Genomic DNA, 17,738 nt, shown 5'->3' on the forward strand with positions numbered 1-17,738 from the left:
AGAGACAGACCACAACAAAATGTAAAGACAAAGACAGACGCACTCACACATACATGTAAACACAGACACATAACTGTACATGCAGTCGCTGATAAAATGTCTCGTTTGTGCAACTGGAACGAGTTCGATCGATAACGTCCTGACCTGATCGATCCATGACACAAACTCACGACCTTATCATCTCTTTAGGAATAAGCTTCCAGCTGCGTGTTGCCCTCTTTTACCAACCGCCATCTTAAAGATATTCTCTGTACATTTACCAAAAATAAAACAAACAACATTGTACAGTACAAACACCTCATCGGCCCAAACATCTGAGGCCTGTTAAACATTTGACAGCAAAATACATCTAGCCTGTATGTACAAATGTACACTGATGCAGAGTAGAAGATGTCAAGGACATTCCAGGTATATAACCGTTAGGCACTAAAAGGTGTTTCAGTGTAATTTGGACCACCTTTTTCCTCCGGACTGATCCAAAATAGACCCTGGCCTAAATCCGATCGACCACGTGTTGAGACTCGTGGCGCCCAAAAACCAAATTCACATTCCAAAACACTGTACGCGTGTGTTGTTGTTTTTTTCTTCTTTTAAACAATTGAGGTTACTGGATGTTAACGCTGTACACGTTCATATATTAGTATTAGTAATTTGTTTGCGAGAAAGCTCCTAAATTGATCCCGTCACTTTCAAGATGCAGAATAACTTCAATGAACTATACCAAAACAACCATCGTGGTTCCACAAACTGTGCAGCTCTCCATATACAGTAAAAGCAAGATATTCAAAACATGCATTTCCACCAAAATGAACCAGCAAAATATGAAAATATATCATATTCATTCTAAGGTCTTGATATGCTTCAATATCCGTATCTAAAATAAAGGTAATATCAATAATCAGAGTTTTTTTTGTTGTTGTTTGGTTTACTCAAACTGGAAAAGTGTAGACTGACGCTAAACTGAACAATTCAAAATACATATAATTTTTTTAATAGTGTCAACTTTACAACAGTTAAACAGCAGAATATGTGAAATGGCATTCAATAAGCTAATGTTGATTATGATAGGGTTAAAATTTCGAAGGAACATGCTTGTACTTTGATCCATTACTGTTTGCTGGACTGCGTTAAGTTATGAACTTTTCCTCCTGTTACTCCAGTCAGAGAGAGGATGCGCAGACCTCAGTAGTCTGAACATGCACTGTCCCTGGATCAGTGTTATCAGAAGTGCTCTGGGACTCTGTGGATGTTTTGTAATACTGAAGACAGAACGGCTGATCCCAGGTCAGGATGATCTATATGTCCATATCCACAGGCCGAACATCGCCGGTTTTATTCTCCTTCACCCACAGCTCTCTGTCTTTGCCTGGATCCACGGTCTGCAGCAGCTGGTCGACCGGCTCCACCATCTACAGACACATGATCCCGTAAATCAGTTATTGTTAACACGTGGTTACTTTATGGATAAATGACAATTAGTATTAGTATTTTTCCCCTCAACGAGCCATATAATCTCATTAGTTTGACTTCACTTTCTGGGATGTAAAATCTCAATCTCAGACGCACAGTGAACAATATTAGCGCCCCTATCTTCAGCGTCGACGCAGACTAACGCAGGAGGAAGGAGCTCGAACTCACGCTCTGATTGAACATGTCCGTTTCGTGTCGCAGAGTCGTGTACTGCCGTAGATGCTGCTGAATCCACTCGATCCGTTCAACCTCCAGCTTCTCCAGCTCCTGAAGTGGAAGGAAGGCAAGAGTTCAGTCACTAACAGTGAAATTGTCATAAATAACATATATTTATACTTTATATATATGTACATATATTACAAGTAAACATTATATATTTCCTTATTTGGAAAATGTATATTAAATATACAGAATATTTTGTGTTATGTGGGATATTCATGAACAAGTATATATTTCTTTAACATGTTTTATGTTATATGGGATATATACGTTTCTTTTTTTGCCGATGAGTCATTTACAGACAAAGAAACAAACAGTATGTTATCCTACATAGTAATGTTTCTTATTTTTCAGTTAGTTAGGTCCCTCATGGACAAACTGTTAGAAAATACTCTCATTTGGGATTTGGGAGGTGCTGCCGCTTAAAAAGTCCTTTCAGCATCATTCACAGACATTCTCATAAAACTAGGAAAAGTTATTAAGTGTAAAGCTGGAAAAACGAGTGTGTTTTTGAGCTGTTAAAGAGGAGCCCAGACAGAACGTTAGTGTGAATCTGCTTGTACCATGCTGGTGGTGACCATCTCTTCAAACCACTTGCACTGGGTTTGGTTGTACAGATCGACGCAGCGCATCAGATCATCTCCTGGAGAATGGAGACCAGAACATGAAGGAGAGGTCAGAGGTCAACAAAGGTCCGCTATCAGTCCAAGTTTACGAGGTTATTTTCTTTTTCCAAACTTTTTAAATCATCTTTTTCAGCTCTGCGTGTGTTATCAGCAGAAGAGTAATCTGTGGTGCACATGGAGCAAAACCCTTCAGGACCAGCAGAGGGCGCTCAGACTTCACTCCTCGTTTAATGTGAAACTGTTCTGGCTTCAGTTTAGGAAGAAAATACCACTACTTCAGTGGTGGAACCTAACGAAATACTCAAGTACTGTACCGACTGTACTTCGGGCTACTTTACAAATTCGAGCTAGTATTTCCATGTTATGCAATTTTGAAGGCAAACACTGTAGTTTTTACTCCCCTACATTTATTTGACAGCTTTACCTACACATTTAGATTATTAATACAAAATACAGATCAACTAATAAATTGTGATATATTAATATAGATTAAGCTACCTGGCAGTATATAAAGTAATTAAAATTAGCTCCACCTTTACCAGCTGAATATGTACATATATATATATATATATATATATATATGTACATATTCTGTATATTCATATATAATATTCTGAAATGGGCAGTTCTGCATAATGTGTACTTTCACTTTTGATATTTTAAGTATATTTGATGCTAATACTTTGGCTCTTTTTACACTGTGGTATTGTACTTCTTCCACCACTGGACGTGCGTTCTCCTTTCAATGTTTGACTATTGGTCGAACACAGCAGAATATTTCAGCTCTCTGTAATAAAGACGTGTCAGATGTGAACCAGTGAACCAGAAGCATCACTGAAGCTCATTAAAATTCATTCAGCGAAGGTAAAAACACATCCTCGTCTTCGGCAGCGAGTGCAGCGAGCCGTGATGACATGTGGTCCAACCTTGAGGTAGCAGAGTTGATCGACATCGTTTAAATGTGCCTTATGAGCGCTATTGATTAGTGCTGTGGACTGTGACTAATCTACTGAGCGGAAGAGAGAAAGGATGAGATACGTTCCTGCAGTGCTTTCTGTCTGCTGACGCCTGTGCAGAACAAAACTGTAGGAGAGAACAATTACAACATGAACGCGTCTTCCTTCTTATTAAAATGTCAAACACAGAGTGTCTCAGGTAGGATCTCTGTCCCCTGCTGTGCTTGTCCTTCCAGTTTTTACAATTCAGATGAATTAAACAATACAAAACCAAATTAACTTCACATTATATGGTGCAAATAAAAAAATGACTACAGTCATGCTAGCAGCTCAGTGAGACCATACTTAGGCACAGTGGTGCTAAATGCTAACATCAGTATGCTAACATGCTCAATAACATGCTTGTATCTTAGTTTATTTAGTTTGGCATAGTTTGATTAGCCTAAACTGACGGGGCCAGGAAACCAGCAGAGACTGCAGGAAGTTACAGGTCCCAGGCCGAGAAATAGTCCAGCACATAACCGCAAAACAGCCGAGCTTTAGAGGTGCTGGTATGTGGATTTTGTTGCATTTGGACCGAGCCAAGCCAGCAGTTTCCCCCTGTTTCCAGTCTTTATGCTAAGCTAACTGGCTGCTGGCTCCAACTACATATTTACCATATGGACATGAGAGTGATATCAGTCTTCCCATGTAACTCATGGAAAGAAAGATGTCAAACTATTCTTTATTTTTAAAATTATGAAAAACTAAACTAATAACAGACAAAACTCAAGCTGAACATGTGACTGTTTCTGGCTGTTTTTCTTTACCTTTACAACCCTGTTCAGAGGTGTTAATATCTGTGTCCTTATGTTTCTAAAACCTTTGATTTGAGTTTAGATTTCTTTCCCTACAGTTGGTTCAGATTACTGTATGCTCTCTCTCCTAACTCTCCACTTTTTCCATGCTTTGTGACGTCCAAACAATTGCCCTTTGGGTGAAGTGAAAGTTTCAAACATGGCTGCTATGACTGGCTCTTATTTAAGCTCTGACTCCGTGACCTCTGACCTGCTTGTGTGGATTTCCGGCGGGCTTTCTTGATGTCCTCCTCCGTCTTGTTGCTGAGTTTGATCTCCAGTTGCTGGGTCTTCACCTCCAGATCCTTCTGCCTGTCTGCCAGAGCTTTACGAGCCTGCCACGCAAAAACACACACACACACACACACACACACACACACATCAAGCAGGATGTGTGAATGTAGAAACAATGAGTCATTCAGCATAATCCTCAGATTTACTGTACCTACATCTATTACAAGACTCATTACAGCCTTTTCATGTCGGCTACTGACATCTGCGCTACAATCCCGCTCTCATCCTTTAATCTTTTCTTAATCCACATTATTGAGTCTTTCCTTATTCTCGCACCTCTCTAAGGTCATGGCATAATAGTGTTTGAAAGGTAAACATACAGTAACAGTGATGCGTAAACCAAGAAAATCTCAACCAACAAAAACTCAACATGTGGGAAGGAGTCATCCTAAACCCACTGGTGAGGTCACTTAATGCAGTGGAGCAGAGATGGCCGGAAATTACGTTCATAACTGGGATAATTTTAGTGATAAATAGTCAACACTGAATGTACAAAATATACAACAATATTCAGTTTATAAATGTTTAGATTTAGAAGAAAAGCACAAAGGGATAACAGGAAGGGCAACAAGCACTCAATTATAGACACCGTTTTACAACATGCAACACAATCGACCGTTTGCTAAACCTAGCTAACCTAGCCAGTAGCTATCTCAAGAGCCTTAGCCTTTAGCCAGAGCCTAAGCCTTTAGCCTTTCCAAAACTTAAAACACAAAAATAAAAGTGTAAGGAATGTATTAAACAGTGTTTGTCTACTTTAACCTGAGCTGTAATCGTTAGCATGTCCAGCTAACTAGAATACTTTTTTTCCCCTACGTTATCTCCAAGGGCAAGAGTTAGCATATCATTAAACTAATGTCAAGAAGCCAAACAGAGTTATCTTAGCATGAAATCACAGTCTGATCTCACATTTTTCTTTATCATACTTATAATACTAGAGCTAACTAACTACTGTAATACAAGAACTACGCTTATTCTGTATTTCTATGTCTTTTATTTTGAATTTGCCTGGAACATGTAGCTTTAGCCTCAGTCTGTTAGCATCATGTATGTAGCATCAATATTTAAGATCGTTCTGATCGGGGAAGGTGGAAACATTAGAAAATCAGCCATTGATAACATTTTAAACCATGGAGCTAACGTTAGCTTAATTAGCTAGATATCTGCAACCGTTGTAATTTCAGCCGACAAAATCAACAGTCATTGGCAGGAAATGAGACGCCTGTTTTGCCTGGTTTGCATATCTGCAACGCTTTTATGCAATTATCTTGCATAAAAGTATAAGTTTTACAGTGTTTTACTTTTTTGAATATGTGCAAAGGAAAACCTAAATACAAACATTTGTCAAAATGCCAAAGTCAAAGCATAAAACGTGTGTGTGTGTTTAGGTACACAGAGGAAACTAATTCATTCATGAAATGATTTCAGCAGGTGGGAAGCAGCAACAAAGTACTGCACCAAAATGTTCTATGTGTAGGAGTTACTGAAGCTCTTTTCATTATGTAATATTTCTGATGTAGACAAACACTGGTGTGTATTTTCTTGTGCCAACTCTTTGGATGTGTGTTTACTATTTGGAGGCAAACGTTGGCCAGTAAGAAGTGAAGGGGGGGGTTATTAATCTACTGGCAGGTCAGACTCAGTACCTTCTCCACACCTGCGTAGCGACTCGCCAGCTGCTTCCTGAGGTCGGCGATGTGATGGTCGTACTTTTTCAGGTCCTTCTTGAAGTTGTCGCCCCTGAACGTCAGCAAGGGTTTTTCTACCTCAGTGTGGAGCTGTGAAGACAAGTCGCTCAGCTGTTGGTCATTTAACAGTTCTTGTTATGTCATGTGAAGAAGGAAAATAAAAAACTTACATACTAACACTCCCGCCTCAGTGGTGATTAAACTCCATTGCTGTCCCTCCTCCTATATGCACTGTATTCTATATCCTAGGTTATGTATCACATGTGCACTAAATTAAGGAAAGTAAAATCTCTTGACACTGTGCCTTTTACTCGGAGGTTTATTAAAAGTAAAGTACAGCTTCTCAGGGTTTATTGCTTAATAAAGTCCTGTTCTACAAAGTCACATCTATCACCATAAAGGGAGACAATTACACTTTTAGTCTCTGTTTCTACTCCTCTCACCAAACACTTGTCCAATAATGTATTTATGACACTTCAGTAAACTACAAAGTGCTTGTCAGCAGTGTTGGCCCTCCATACAGAATGCTAATCTAATGCAAATGCCAGAGCTAAGATATGAAATGTAGCTTATTAGAAACTCGGAGAAAAGAAATGAGCCAAAGCTTCTGCAGGCTTGATAAGACTTCTCATTCCCCCTGCCTGACCACGCATTACCGTCTCCTCACCCGTCTCATAATGAAGCATGGAGTATCAGAGCGCTGGTGGAGAAGGGGAGAGCCTGCATGGCCCCGGGTGGGGGCTCGTCAGAACACGTAACTAATTAATTAGACAACAGAGGGGTATGAAAAGCTCCGAGGCAGCCTCTGCGTTATTTAAGGCAGCATCTGAGGCCAGTGAGTCTCTGCCTTGCTGGTAGTGGGATCGCGGACGGGTCATTTTCTTCAGTCAGCACTGACAAGGTTGAGGTAAACAAGCCCCGCCACCTCAGGATGCGGTCACATCAAGTATCCATTACTTCAGCTGATTGAAAACATGAAACACCTGACCTGAAGGTGCAGAAAACTGCAAACCAAAGGTGCCCACACTGAGGATGAAAGTAGACTTTCAAATGGCTGTAATTCAGAAAACAATTGACTGATCGTTCTGTCAAGAAAAGACAATTATAATTGACCAGGGCTGACGGTGGATTCTTAATTTTTCTTGCTTTACCTGACCATCAGTTGGAAACTTACTATAATATATACAACCAGCTGAATCCTTTCCAACAAAGTCCTCAGCATATTACCTTGTTGGAGAACTTTAGGTGAACTTCAGCCTCATCATGAAGGCTCTTCTTCAGCTGAGTCCAGGCTTCTCCCAGAGTCCTGAGGAAAGTAGAACAGAACCCTTAACCACCTCCGTTGTGGACTGGAGAGCATAAACGCTGAACAACTCTGCACCCTTATTACACCCAAAGGCATCTTTGGTATCATTTAAATTTTAACTAAAAGAGTGGAGAACTGAAACCATGAACTGGGCTTTTTTATTGTAATCCGCAACCTCTCAAAATAATATAGTTAGGTCACCTACTGATAAGCTAATTCTGTGGATGTAAGCTAGTTAGCTGGACATGCTAACGATGGCAGCTCATGTTAGAGCAGATGCTATCGGTTATAATCACTGGTGGAAATGAACTAATACATTTACTCAAGTACCTAAACATGCACTTGTACTTTATTTGAGTAGTTCCGTTTCATGATACTTTATACTTTTACTTCATATTGTATGTTTAAACACCTTGACAGGATTAAAAAACTGTTTACATGTTAATGTATCAATAACAAAAATCCAATTATTTTTGATTATTTAAGTATAATTTGCGCTGCTAATACTTTAGTACTTAAATTTAGGACTTTTATTTGTAATGGAGGTCTCACTACTTCCACCGCTGGTTGTATCACCATTGTACTCACCAAATGAATTACTGAGTTCTCAAACAAACACGAGTGGTCGGACAATAGAGTTGTAAACAAGGCGACTGTTTTGCCAGATTAGCGTCACTTTATTTTGAAAAGTCATGCTGTAAATTGTAATGGACAGTTCTGGTTGTAATCTGCCGCTCGCCTTCGTTTTCTCTGCCTAATAAATCTGATTAACCCGTTGGCTTGTTTACAACCTTTTTGTGATTGTCTGCCGCTTGTTGTAGTGGAGTGGAAGGTTTCCTTTAAATGAATTCCCTTGCAAACTTGCTATCTGGACTTGGGTCTGTATCTCCATTAGTTTCATTTTTATGGCTGAAACAAAACTGTTCCGTAATCGTGGAATCTCCGGAGCTGGAAAGCAACCAAAATCCACTGTTTCTCGAGCCAAGCCTTATCTTCCCTGTCGACTGATTTTGAGATCTGCTCACAGATTTCTGTGTTATTTTGCTGACAGACAAACATGAAAACAACATCCACTCTTTGATGGATGCATCAGACACAAGAAGTAATGTGGGAATACGTCTATTTTAAACACCCAGTCCCTCTAATCGCTCTACATATGTGCTGTTTTGCAGTTGGCGCGCTGGAGCTGCACACACTGTTTCCTCTTGCAGCTTCTGTTTTCTGCACTCACCCTTCCTCCTGTGCTGCCAGGGGGCTCAGAGACAGCTTGGAGAGGTTCTTAGCATATTCTTCTTCAATCTTTATCCTGAAACACAAAGAACCAAGATGAGAAACCCTGAGCTGCCTGGCTCAAGGGAGGACAGAAGCTGCTTTAGTGAGGTGGAATAAAATGCTTTAACACAGATCATTTCAGGGGTGCACTGCAGCAGAGTGACAGAAACTTCAACTACAATTTGCTGCAACTGCTGAAACCCAAATGGCGCCCACAGCCCCGACCCCCGTACATCAATAATCCCATTGTACTTGTGAAAGAGTCTCCAGCAGTATTGTACAGAACAGCATATTTTCAGAGCGGCTGTTCTCATTTCCATCTCCATGTGAGAGATGGAAATGAGATGCGCTCATATTTGCCCTGAGGGCCATTCAACCGCGGTAGCCATGTTTGTGCTCTTTGTGACATTCACTTCCTGCGCCGGTCTCACATTTACCATCCACACCTGAGTAAATCTGTCACCTAAAGAAGGTCACAGGCCCATTCTTTATGTTCGGATACTCGCAGCACCGAGCAAACCAGCGAAACAACACAGAAAGGTCAGGACTGAATAGAAATCTACTTGACGGATTTGGGAGACGGTGGCCTCCTGAATCAAACCTGCTCAGAGAAGAATCCTCATTAACTTCCCACGACTCGGACCAGGATGTGAATAGAGCTTTTGTGGAGCTAATTATATAGAGGGGCGTGAGATCGGATGTAAAAGTTTGAACTCATGTTGTTGTCTGACATCCTGTTTCAGATTCAGGAGGAGCTACGCGATCTTTGCGCTTCCCGTATGCTCAGTTGCTTCGCTGAGATCTACAGACGACCTTTAATTACTGGGCGCATAAACTGCAGCTGTGAGACAAAAGCCTGGAGCATCTACACCCTACAGATCCTTTTATAGGTTGAGCTTTCTCTGGAGAGATCTTGTATCACCATATACACGATTCTGTGGTGTTGTCCTGTCTCAGTGTGCCGGGCTCCATCATGATTTGCATCTAAATACTTACATGCTTGTTGAAACATGCACGGCCATGACAGACGCAGAAAACATGTTGAACAGTGCCTTTTGTTGTTTTGGTCATAAAGAGTAAAAATGTCCAATCTGAACATTTATGTTTCATGGGCGGTAGTGTATAAAATGTAATATGAAGTGCAGGAGAAAGTACTCAGATCTTTTACTGAAGTAAAAGTGTAAAAATACTTTGTTTCAAGTAAAAGTCCTGCATTCAAAATTGACTTACTTTATTACTGTTGGGTAGTCAAATCTAGAAAAATGCTCATGTTTGCAAAATCTGAATCAGGAAGTAACTGGCAACTATTACTGTCAAATAAATGGAAAGATATAAAGTAACATAAAATGAAAATACTGTACAAATACTCCAAAACTGTGTCACTACTATAATTACCAGCAGTATTACTGGATGAATGCAATGTTCAATTTCCCCCCAAAGATAACTAAAGCCAGAATTATCTCCACAGTGCTTCTACAAGGACAAAAGAACAGACTTATATGGTGATAAAAAACTGCTCTGTTGAACACTGAAAGGTGCATTCATTGATTTTTCTGATCAGGATGAACAATGTAGACGTGTTGAATCACAGCACACTCATGTAGCTGATGTAGTTTTTTGTACTTGTGTGTAAACCAAAGACCTTCTCTGTCAAAGCAGCTGTATATATATATATATAGATATATATATGCTATTATATTATTGTATTACAAGTAGTCAATAATAATTTCAATTCAGTGTCAGTGGGAAATATTAACTCTCCCGGTAGTGTCTAATAACATTATATTGATTATGCCATCGTGCTCCTCGTTTAGTCGTGTCTCAGTGACTTCCTGTGCTAACACTGAAGGCTGCAGGTTGTTTATTTTACCTGCTGGTTTCATTTAACCACCTTCTCCTCTAATAAAAGGTTATCTGGCTCCTCCAGTGGGAATATTTCTGCCTCCTGAGAAACTCTGTGTCTGACACTCGTGTTAATGAATCGATTAAAGCTGCAGTAAACAAACTGCTGTCTCCGTGTTGTTGTTTTAACAGTCTTATCTGAAATGACAGTGTTACCTCTCGTGGATGAACTCGGCCATCTCTTTCTGCATCTGTTTGCCCTTCAGCTGCTTCTGCAGAAGCACCTCGAAGCCCGCCACAGAGGTGGTCCCCTGGGGGTCTTTCTTGTCAGTCTGAGGAGGAGGAGGAGGAGGAGGAGGAGGAGGAGGAGAGCATCATTCAAAAACAGCAGTGGACCAATAAACACCCACAGCTCTGAGTTCACGGGCAGAGCGTCCAGCGACACTCTCTGTTGTTTATGCTTGAGAGCGTGTAGGGGTTTGTGAGGATGAGCTCTGAATGTGTGACTCACGCTCGCATGTCAAGGAGGACATGCGTTGGTGTGTGTGTGTGTGTGTGTGCGTCAATCACTGATGGGTGGTTGTGTAGTATGTGTGTGCAGGGGGAGTGCAGCACTTTGTCTTGTTTGCGACAGGACTGATGAGGAACAGAGGTGCCAGATTTATTTCACACTGCGGGTTTGAGCAGCAGGTCAGTGGACGCACAAAACATCACAAGCAGGATGAGACGACAGGCCGCAAACAAGGAGCCAAACAGCAACAAGAGGAAACAGGCGTCGGATTTCAGTCAATTATGCAGGCCGAAGGGTTTTTCAATACAAATCTAATTTAGGATGGAAATGTATGGAAACTGAAAATTACAGAAGCCACAAGGGAGACATCTGAAGCAGGATGATCATTGTGTTTGCAGAGAAGCCGGTCGATCGGCCTTCCACCTGTGATCCGCCTACTCCAACATGAAAGACAATCGCATCTTTTGTTAAACGAGAGCGGATCCATTTGCACCTATCAGAAAGCACATCGAGCCACGTTTCAGTCGCATAATTTAATGTAAGCGTTTAGCTTTTAACTGCACTTTTACGTTTACCGGCAAAGATTTGTTCTAAAGGTCGACAAAACGTGTTGACAGGAACCAAACATACATACATAATGTATGATAGCAGTGCTATCACAGCAGCTGCGAAGTCTTTGGTTCCTTGTTTGGAAACGTCACCTTTTGGTTGAGTTGAACGGTGACTTTGGTTTGGGCTAAAGTTCGGTGAAGCAGTTATGAAGTCTGGTGAAACAACAAAGGGCTCACTGTTTCTAAACTACCTCCAACGATCAAATGTGCTTTATATAGACGGATGCATTGTTTGTAGACATACACACCATGTTATCCATGGAGTTTTTTTTAAATATTGAGTGGGAAATACATTTTTAATATTTGTTCATGTTTTTAGATAAGTAAAAAGATGAAATGCTCCTTCATGTTTTGAACAAGAATTATTTGGTCATAAACCGACGTATCGAACATTTGAACAATTTAAACTTGACACGATGTTGACGCTAGATGAGGGAAGGGATCACCAAAGTCTGCTGGTTTCATCCTCTGGGGACCATGAATGCTGGTGGAGAGTTTCATGACAATCCGTCCAATAGTTGTTGAGATATTTCAGACTGGACCAAAGTGGTGGACTGACTGACACGCTGCTAGCACGGCTAAAATAATTCTTCTTAGGCAAATAAAAGTGTAAGATACAGCTGTTTTTTTTACGCTGATGAACAGATAACTACGTGGTTTTCAGAGGACAGCGACGATATATGCTGGTCAGGTCACTATATTAAGTTGGCACTCATCATCACCAAAACATCACAAGGGATAGTTGTACAGCAGTCTGTGTGTTTCAGCAGAACTCACCCAGAAGTAATCGCAGTAGCTCCATTCGTTGGGCTTCAGGAGCTGCTGCTCCGGACCTTCTCCAGGCAGAGGGAAAGTCACACAGTTGATCTGAAGCAGGAAGAGACGAAATATAGAGAACTTAAAAACAAAGATCTGTGAGCCAAACATGACATGAGGAGTGAAATGATGTCTGTCAGAGAGCGAGGTAACAGGCCTGGGTTTCATTCGGACCATGCACATGAGAGGAAAAAGGTCAGGCATGAGTAAACATACGAATGAGGCGATGTTGACCATCCAGAAGGTGACCCATGGGCCTTCAGGGGGGGGGGGAGAGAGAGACATAGAGAGAGAGAGAGACATAGAGAGAGAGAGACCCTGTCCACTCAAAAACACAGAGAAACCTTTTGTACGACAGTGTCTCCCTCAAATTGAACAAACCGACTTTATACTCTTGAGAATATGCGCTGCTGCAGATAAACACACCCAGCACTCAGCCTGAATACAGACTCCATGGTCCACAGCGTCTTCAATTACTCTTGGGGCTGCAATTATGTAATGTTCACCATCTGCGAGCCCTCCTCCCTGGCACTGCAAGAGACCCTCTGTGCCATGTCAGCCGCTGCTGCAAACTACAAACTACATGGGCATCCAGACAGGATGCTTCATCCACAAACATACAAAAACACACTGAGTCACAGTGTGTAGCGCATGAGCTCACCACTGTGCTGCTCACACACACACACACACACAGACACACACACACACACACACACAGACACACACACTGAAGGAAAACGTGGAGCGTTCACCGGCTGGCTCGACCCAACTGCTTCATTCCTTTAACGTTTCAAAATCAATCATTCAAAACGTTTGAACAACATGAAGTCAGTGAAGTACACACGGGGCGTTCATGTTCACCAGCTCGGGTCGTGTGTGATGCTTAACGGAGAATACTGACGGGAAGCAAGAGGCTACAGAGGAGAGAGTTCGGTGTAGCGGCCATAAGGTTTTTAAGTCGATGTGTTGAACTTGTTGGCAAACAGTCACAGAGCAACAACATTATCGTTCAGTTGGAGTCGTGTTTGTGTCACCTGATGACTTACAGTCCAGTATTCTCTCTCTGTTCGCTCTGTTTTTGGTCTCCACCTACTCCTGAGGGAAACATCTGTCTGCCAAACGCTCCACTACGATCACCAGCTAGTCTCTAACTGTGTCCGTCAGTCCACAGTGGGTGAGACACAAAACCAAAGCAAAGAGCTGAAAGACGTAACAAAGCTCTTAGTTAGTCATTTTCTTCATTGTTGATATAAAAATGTTGATTTGTGAAGCCTAAAGTTGGATTCTTGTATCTGCATAATTATGAGAACACACCAAATACAAGTACTTAAAGCTACATTAATAATTAGCAAACAGCTATCAGTTTAAACAGACACAGGGCAACATTATCATTCATCTCTCTGTCCTTCTGACTGATCCAAAATCTAATATTTACTGCCTTTTAATTATTTTTGATGCTTTGGTACTTTTGATGGAAATGGCTGCCAACGATTTTATATGTTGATGTGATTCATATCTGACGAACGAAAAGCTGAGAGAGGCAAAAAGCTGTGCGGTGCTACAGAGTTGGTGATAATTCTCTGTGCGCTCTGCGATGCTCCTTTCACGTTATCTTTAAAAATATTACTTTAATGTACAACATCTGTGGCGAGGGAATGAGATTGTCTCCTCTGCAGCAGCCTCGCCGTGTAATTCATGATAGCACGGGTGTCCTTTTGCATAAAACTCTTGTGCAGCTTTAAACAAATATTGAGCGTGAAAACGCTGAACTTCTCTCGACATTGACCTCTTCATTCTCTGCGCTGCACTTGATCTGAACAGCTTCCAATAAACAACTTCAAAAACAGATGAGTAATACTCTTTCTCTCTTACATAATCACTAACATCCAGAGGAAATACTAATATGGCCACTTGCCAAACATACAGATACTGAACCAACATGCACAAACAAGAGACACATTAAGTCACTTTGTAATCTAAAGCACCGGCAGAGTGATTTACTCCGTGTGCTGAGCAGTCACTTTGTTCATTTTCTGCCTCAGAGATCATACTGATTGTCATGGGCACCAGATTTTCCATTACACCGGCTCCACATCTATCATGGCTGTTGTTTATCTGCCTCTCACATCCAGCAGAAAATGAGACCATTTATCTAAAGGAAGGCTGTCTGGCTAACTTACTTCTCCTTTATGGCTACTTAGTGAGGTACTCCAGGGTTGGGAATTAAATATTAATACAGATATATTACGTAGATTACCTTCATGACAGCATGTACTAAATCCCTCTGGGGGATCCAAAGCCAGTCTGGGGACATTTGAAGTCCAGCTGTTAGACTTCGGATGCTGCAGCAGGCTGTTTTGCCAGATTTCATCCTTAAATGTTGCAGTTTAGCATAAAACAAAGCTGCAAGCAACATACAAGAGCGCCGATTTGTTGAGTGAATTGGGACATTTTGTCCTCACTCAGTCAGCATTCATAAACATTCACTCTCATGAGGGTTTTCTATCCAGGCTACAGGCAATGGCTGTTTCATTACACATTTTTTTTATGTTTTTATGCATTTATTTATTTATTTTTCTTTGCTGAATACAGGGGGAAAAAATCCACGACACAGTCGAAGAGGAGACGGCTCGTGAGAGACATAAAAAATAATGGTTTGGCAGTCGAACAAACAACTGAAACACAGTCACTTCCTCTCCTCTCACAGCCATTTCTGAGCAGAATATCTCAGCAAATGAGGCTGTAGGATGGGCTGCTGCTGTTGCTAGGCAACAAATTACTTTTGCTGTAAAAGACCCCCCCCTCATCCACACTCACACATCTTCCTATAACAAAACAATCTCACCCTTCCTCTCTATTCCCACTGTTGCCTTTTCTTCCCTCCATTCCTGCCCTCTCTTCCTCTGTGACCAATCAGAATGCCCCGTCCGAGTCCCGCCAACGAGGCCAGATGACACTCCTAACGAGCCGCTGAGCACCCGCGGCATAGCAACAAGTCAAAACCGCACGTGAACCAGTGTTTAATAAGCTGAAAGAAATGCGTTGTGGTGTGATGTGGCCTCACTCGCTGAAGGTGAAAACAAGGTTACAGTGCTTCTTGCTATCTGATGTGTGTGAAGCCTCGGCGTCCTGCGAGGGTCCATTTTGCCAACAGTCATGGATGTGTGCGTCTCCATGACAACTGTGGAGGGTTGTGTAACGCGAGGTGCACCATGGCGAACAAAAAGACACCTTTGTGGGCTGACGTCATCCAGCCACTGCTACAGCTTCAATCAGTATCACCTGTGTGTTTTTCCATCTTCATCAGCTGCAGCAGGAAAATCTCACATTTAAGATTCTTGTTTACTCTGCGGCTTCTGGACGCACACAGTGTCTTCCTCCAATCAGCGGCTGTATTTTCAGAAATGAACACTTCTCTGCAATCCTGTTTATTGGGAACTAATTAAGATATAAAATAGTGTCAAAATAGAAATAAAAACTGCTCTCATGCTTCAGCGCTACATGAGAACTCAGCGGATACTCAGGAAGCCAAATCACAGTGTGTCAACAATAGATCTGTGAGCGGCGAAAGCTTTGAAAAGGCCCTGAAAAGAGAGAAGAGGAAGAAAATAACCTTTTTTTTTCAAACAGTATGTCTTCAGTGAATATCTGAATGGCTTCCCCGCCTTCTTCTGTCCCAGTGTTTTCCATTTCAACACCCATTAATCAGTGCTATTGCTTTTGTCACCATGGAAACTGGACTTGCTGCATCTCTCGCAGGTCTGCTGGGGTTTTTCACAATAGCCAGACTGACGGCTCCCGTGGCTGCAGCAGGTCAGCGAGCCCACCGAGCGCAAAAACCAGCCCCCTTTACGAGACACAAAACCTCCTCTGTCTGTCTTCCCCTCACCATCACCATCACCACCACCACCGCACGTTCGCCTCACCCTCATCGCCACCCCCACCCCCCCCATACTCATCATTATAAGGGATTACATAACCACAGCTTCAGTCTGAGCATGTTAAGACAAAGATACTGAAGACTTTACAGATATTTAATTCCCCCTCTGTTCTGTAATGAGGACTGAGGACAAACTGAGGACTTGCAGCCCAAATATGAGCAAACGGGACTTCCTCTCAGTCTAGCGCACAAAGTGTTCACTTCCCAAATGCTGCTGGATGACAAACAGCAGCGCAGTGTGACCTGCACTGCCCTGCAGATTAGACGTGGAGCCCCTTGAGGCAGAAAAGGGGGGGATACAATATCACACTGAGCAACAACTCGATGACAAAAACACTCAGAGATCAAGATCTCTTCTTTATCTGTCAGACAGAAGACTGCACGGTTCTATAAATACCAACAGCGGTCTGCAGGCGACTGGACCAACTTCAATAACATTTCAATAGGACGACTGCAAGACGACGAAACACATTTCAGCATTCATTTATCACTGACGGGCATTAAATCAATATTATGGACCGAAGCCAGTCAGTGAGACAGGAATAAGTACAAGACTCCGGGACAGCGTCTTCATTCAGACTAATGTGGTATCCAATATGCAGGGAACCCCATGTTACTCCACCAGAACCCACAATGCATTATGATTTGAGCTGCGAGCTTGAAGACGATGTCAACAGATGGTAGTAAAAAAAGATGAGACGTGAACTTATTTCTGCCTCAAAGACACTCAGAGGATGGAGACGGAGACGGAGACGGACAGAAGAAGAAGGAGAAGGAGAAGAAGAAGAAGAGAGGAGGATTAAGTTGGAGATCCTGGGTACTCACAGTGATCTTGGTCTCCTTGACCTCCCTGATCTGCCTCTTGGCCGGCGAAACAGAGCCGGGGGGCTGCGGGGCGAGACAGGAGGGATCGTCAAAACTCTCCTCAGTGTCAAAGCTGGCTTCCATCATCATCCCTCTCACCTCCTCCTGCTTCTCTATTCTGGGAAAGCCTCACTCTCTCCTCTCTCTCTCTGCCTTTCCCTCCACGCACCGAGGCTGCCTTCAGTCTCACAAGCTACGGAGTGAGTGGAGAGTCGCGATGCGGGGGGGGGGAGGGAGGGAAGGGGGAGGTCTAGCGTTGGGAAGGTAGCGTTAGGGGTGAGGAGGGGGGTTGTAGGGGAATCGGTGGCGGCTGTGGGAGCGTGACGAAGTCTAGCCTCCGGTTAAGCTGCTGTCACACGAGTTTTAAGGTTGAAGGCTGCGAAGAGATAAATGCTGCCTGCGAGGGGCTCTGCATCCCCCTCCTCCCCCCACTCCACCTCACCTACACCCCTCACCCAACAATGTCCATGCAGAGAGAGAGAGAGAG

At 42.4% G+C, this 17,738-nt stretch overlaps 1 protein-coding gene across 1 annotated transcript; it reads right to left on the reverse strand.

The window, feature by feature from the left end:
* Positions 1 to 1,295: 1,295 nt before the first annotated feature.
* Positions 1,296 to 17,341, reverse strand: gas7a (growth arrest-specific 7a). The gene is made up of 10 exons (XM_070923733.1): positions 17,213 to 17,341; positions 12,409 to 12,498; positions 10,726 to 10,841; positions 8,627 to 8,701; positions 7,317 to 7,395; positions 6,048 to 6,179; positions 4,319 to 4,442; positions 2,253 to 2,332; positions 1,639 to 1,737; positions 1,296 to 1,409 (listed from the first exon to the last, which is right to left on the reverse strand). The coding sequence occupies exons 1-10, from the start codon at positions 17,339 to 17,341 to the stop codon at positions 1,296 to 1,298; spliced, it is 1,038 nt and encodes a 345-aa protein (XP_070779834.1).
* Between the last annotated feature and the right edge of the window lie 397 nt (positions 17,342 to 17,738).

This window comes from Enoplosus armatus, chromosome 17 (genome assembly GCF_043641665.1).
Source record: "Enoplosus armatus isolate fEnoArm2 chromosome 17, fEnoArm2.hap1, whole genome shotgun sequence".
In the NCBI taxonomy this organism is placed as follows: domain Eukaryota; kingdom Metazoa; phylum Chordata; class Actinopteri; order Centrarchiformes; family Enoplosidae; genus Enoplosus; species Enoplosus armatus.